The sequence below is a fragment of the Hordeum vulgare genome, chromosome 2H (genome assembly GCF_904849725.1).
Source record: "Hordeum vulgare subsp. vulgare chromosome 2H, MorexV3_pseudomolecules_assembly, whole genome shotgun sequence".
Taxonomy (NCBI): domain Eukaryota; kingdom Viridiplantae; phylum Streptophyta; class Magnoliopsida; order Poales; family Poaceae; genus Hordeum; species Hordeum vulgare.
The window spans coordinates 579,215,788-579,219,201 of NC_058519.1; the positions used below are offsets into that span (position 1 = coordinate 579,215,788).

General features: G+C 44.9%; 1 protein-coding gene across 1 annotated transcript; it reads right to left on the minus strand.

The window, feature by feature from the left end:
• Positions 1-1,267: 1,267 nt before the first annotated feature.
• Positions 1,268-2,011, minus strand: LOC123428673. Its single transcript, XM_045112861.1, has one exon. It carries the CDS (start codon positions 2,009-2,011, stop codon positions 1,268-1,270), a length of 744 nt encoding a protein of 247 aa, XP_044968796.1.
• Positions 2,012-3,414: the final 1,403 nt, after the last annotated feature.

Here is a 3,414-nt window from a genome sequence, read left to right on the forward strand (position 1 = left end):
ACTGCAAGTATTTAAGTGAATGAACTGCAGAATACGTGGATTGTTGTATTGTTTTTATTTTTCTAGACATTTTATTTTATTTGGACCTTGATTGCTTGTGATATGTGTGAAAGTTTTTTTATTTTAATGGCCTCTCTCCCATGTTGGGCCTGTTTGGGAGCAAAAATTTATTCAGCCCAAGTACGGTTGCTTCTGAGTGCGTTGTGTGTACATGCTCATGTTTAGCCCACCTCACCTGCCGAGAGTGGTCGTGATCCATTTATAAACCTTGGCGAGGCATTCGTTCCGAACTCCTCCGGTTACCTATTGGGAGCTTATACAAGACGCTCGCAACACTTTCATATCTAATATGTGGGCCCTTGTTGTGTGCCTTGCCCCACATATCTTTCCTCAAAACGTACTCGCGTGTGTTGATAAGCTGGCTCGTAACCTAGTACGAGACTGGCTAGGGCGTGGTTGCACCTAGGCAGTCATTTTTTTCTTCGTATTTTTGCTCCTTCTAATGTAGGGCGTGTACTGCTTTGATAGATTGTTCTACACTGCATTCATCATTATATTGTACTGCATGTGCCTACAGTATGCACTACAAATGCAGTAGCATTTTCATTTTTTTTCTTCATATTTTCGTCCTTCTAATATAAGGCGTGTACTGCTTTGTTAGATCATTGTGCACTACATTCATCATTATACTGTACTGCATGTGCCTATAGTATGCACTATAAATGCACTAGTATTTTTCGACTGCGTGCATCCTATTTGTGCACTGCATCTTCGTCCAATTTTTTTCTGCGTTTTTCCTGTTATGTATCTTTTTAATATAGGGGAGTGCACTTCTTTTGTTAGATCATTGTGCACTGCATTAATTAGAATATTATAGTGCATGTGCCCATAGTTTGCAATACATGCATCCTATTTGTGCACTGCATCTTCTTCCATTTGTGCACTGCTAGAATCACATACTTTTTGTGTGCATTGCAGTATGTTCTAATATTGAACTCTAGTTTTGTGTGTGCTGCAGTATGTTCTAATTTTGCAATATCTTTTGGTAACTGAAATAAATTTAGTCACAACATAAGCAAAGTTTATCATTACAAGCTATTCTATATGACAAGCAAACCAAGTTCAGCAAAAGAAAACGATCACAAGCAAACTAACTTTACATACACAAATAACAGAAACCAAATTTGATGATAAATCTAAAATAACGCATGCAATGTTGTAGATACTTTCTTTGCTGGCACGTGTAGTCTCCCCGTGGCACGCTTCTTCACCACGTGTAGTCTCCCAGGTTCCTGACGCGCTTCTTGGTTGGCTCCTCCTTCTCCAGCTTTGCGCAACGAAGCCCGTCCTGGGTGAGGGTGATGCGGTTGCATATCTGGTACGCTGCGTACGTGTCCTTTGCCACGTACTCGATGTGCCCCATGGATAGGAGAAGGGAGCCCCAACACCTGTGCTCTTCATCGGTGATCTTCTTCTTCATGTCATTGTAGTAGTCGTCGACGAGCATGCTGGCGACGTCTGCAAGGGAGTCCAACTCCTTGGTTGCCTCGGGTACCCTCCATTCCTTATGGATGTCAATGAAGTTGGTCACCTCCAAATTGACGCGCTCGAGCCTGGTTTTGTCGCGCCCGATGGAGAAGCTAGCAAATGTGTACCTCGGGTCAGCGAGGAAGTTGTCAAAGATGGTGTAATGTTCAGCGGTGCTCAGTTCGAAAAGCAGCATCGGTTGAGTCTTGCCGACGGAGAGTTGGACGAGGGCGGGTTTCTGCGTCTCATTAGGCTCATTGGTGTACTCCAGATTGATTCCAACGATCTTGTGGCGCTGGAGTCCGAGGTGGCGCTTGTACTCCTTGTGGGAGGTCGCCATATGCTTCTTATCGTTCGTGTGGATCATGTGCAACTTGGTGTTGCCGTGGGCGTGCACCTCCTTGTACTCATTGACGAAGCCCTGTTGTGGATGAGAAAGCCTTTTTGGGGGTCTGAATTTAAGGGGGAGATTGCCGCAAGGCATGAATTGCATGATCTCGCGGTTGATGCGGATGTGCAGATCGTGGGTTGTTTTACGTATGTGTTAATGGTTTTTGGCGATGGATACACTTGGGATCAGGTGGTTGTCTCTGAACGTGGTTTTTTTACCATGGTTTTATTTTATTTTCATCGTTAATTTTTGTTAACCACGATGTTTTGTCCGGACGGGTATTGTCTCATCATATGTGGTAAACGTGGTGGCCGAACTGCATTGCTTATGGTAACGTACTTCTTCGTCTATATCAATGCACTTCATTACGGATAGATGCGGACTCCACCTGTTGTGTGTTGTTGATGCAGCTCCTAGCAAGGGTTGGGCGGGGATTGTGGGGTGGGGGGACCCCCCACCATTTTTCTGTTTGTTGTGACACTTATTTGAAGGAATACTTTTTTTGACTTTAAATGTTTAAACGAACTATATGTATTTCTTTCTTTGATCGCCCTAACTTCATTTTCCCTCATGGCAAACTACATCCGGTACGAACTTCATTTTCCCTTTTACTCGGGCCATTTTGCGTAGTCCCGTTTATGCAACCCTTCACATGAGGCCGTCACACGTGGGGCTCGCAGGTGCTCCTATTTCTCCGCTCATAGGGAGAGACCAAAAAAAACCTCTGTCCTATCTTGCAGAGCCTCTCAAAACATCTCCCTTTCGTTGAAATCACCATCGCTCGCAACAACCACCATCGCCCGCAGCAACCGCCGTCTCCCACCGAACCGCCGTCCCCCATAGGCCTAGACTCCTGTACTCTGCCCCCTCCGCTCCCCAACCCCTTCCCATCCGCTTACCTGCCCTTTCCCCCTCCGCTCCAGCCCCCGCCCTCCACGTCCTTCGTTCATCCCCTAAGATGTGGTTCATTTCTCAAGCCCCTGGTCTGATTCCCGTAGCGGCTGCATTTTCTGCTCATGTTTTTTTTGTGTGAGCACACAATTTGTTCTCTATTTGAAGTCGGTAGTTTGGTGGGATCTCTGGGCAGAGCAAGGTGCATCTAGGGTTTAGTCATCTTTCATCGATTTTGTTGCTGATATTTCTCACTCCGTCCTTGCGCTGCACGCAAACGCCATCTCTTCCCCAAGAAGAGTAGATGTAGGAGTTCAAGGTATGTGGAGTGCTTGATTAGCCTTGTTTGTTTTTTGTCTTGTTTATCAATTTTTCTAGTTCATCGTGAATATTTATTTATGGAGTGTTAGTTCTCAGCATGGCTCGCATTATTCTTCTTGTGATGTTTTTAATTTTTGCTTTTGATTTCATGCAACCCAGCAGGCGATTCTGATGGCACTTGTAATAATGATACTGTTCAAGATACTCCAATTGGCAATCGTATTCCGTGTGGCAAGGATCATGTTGGTAAGATAGGTCGTGAAGTGAATTCACCAATTGGATGT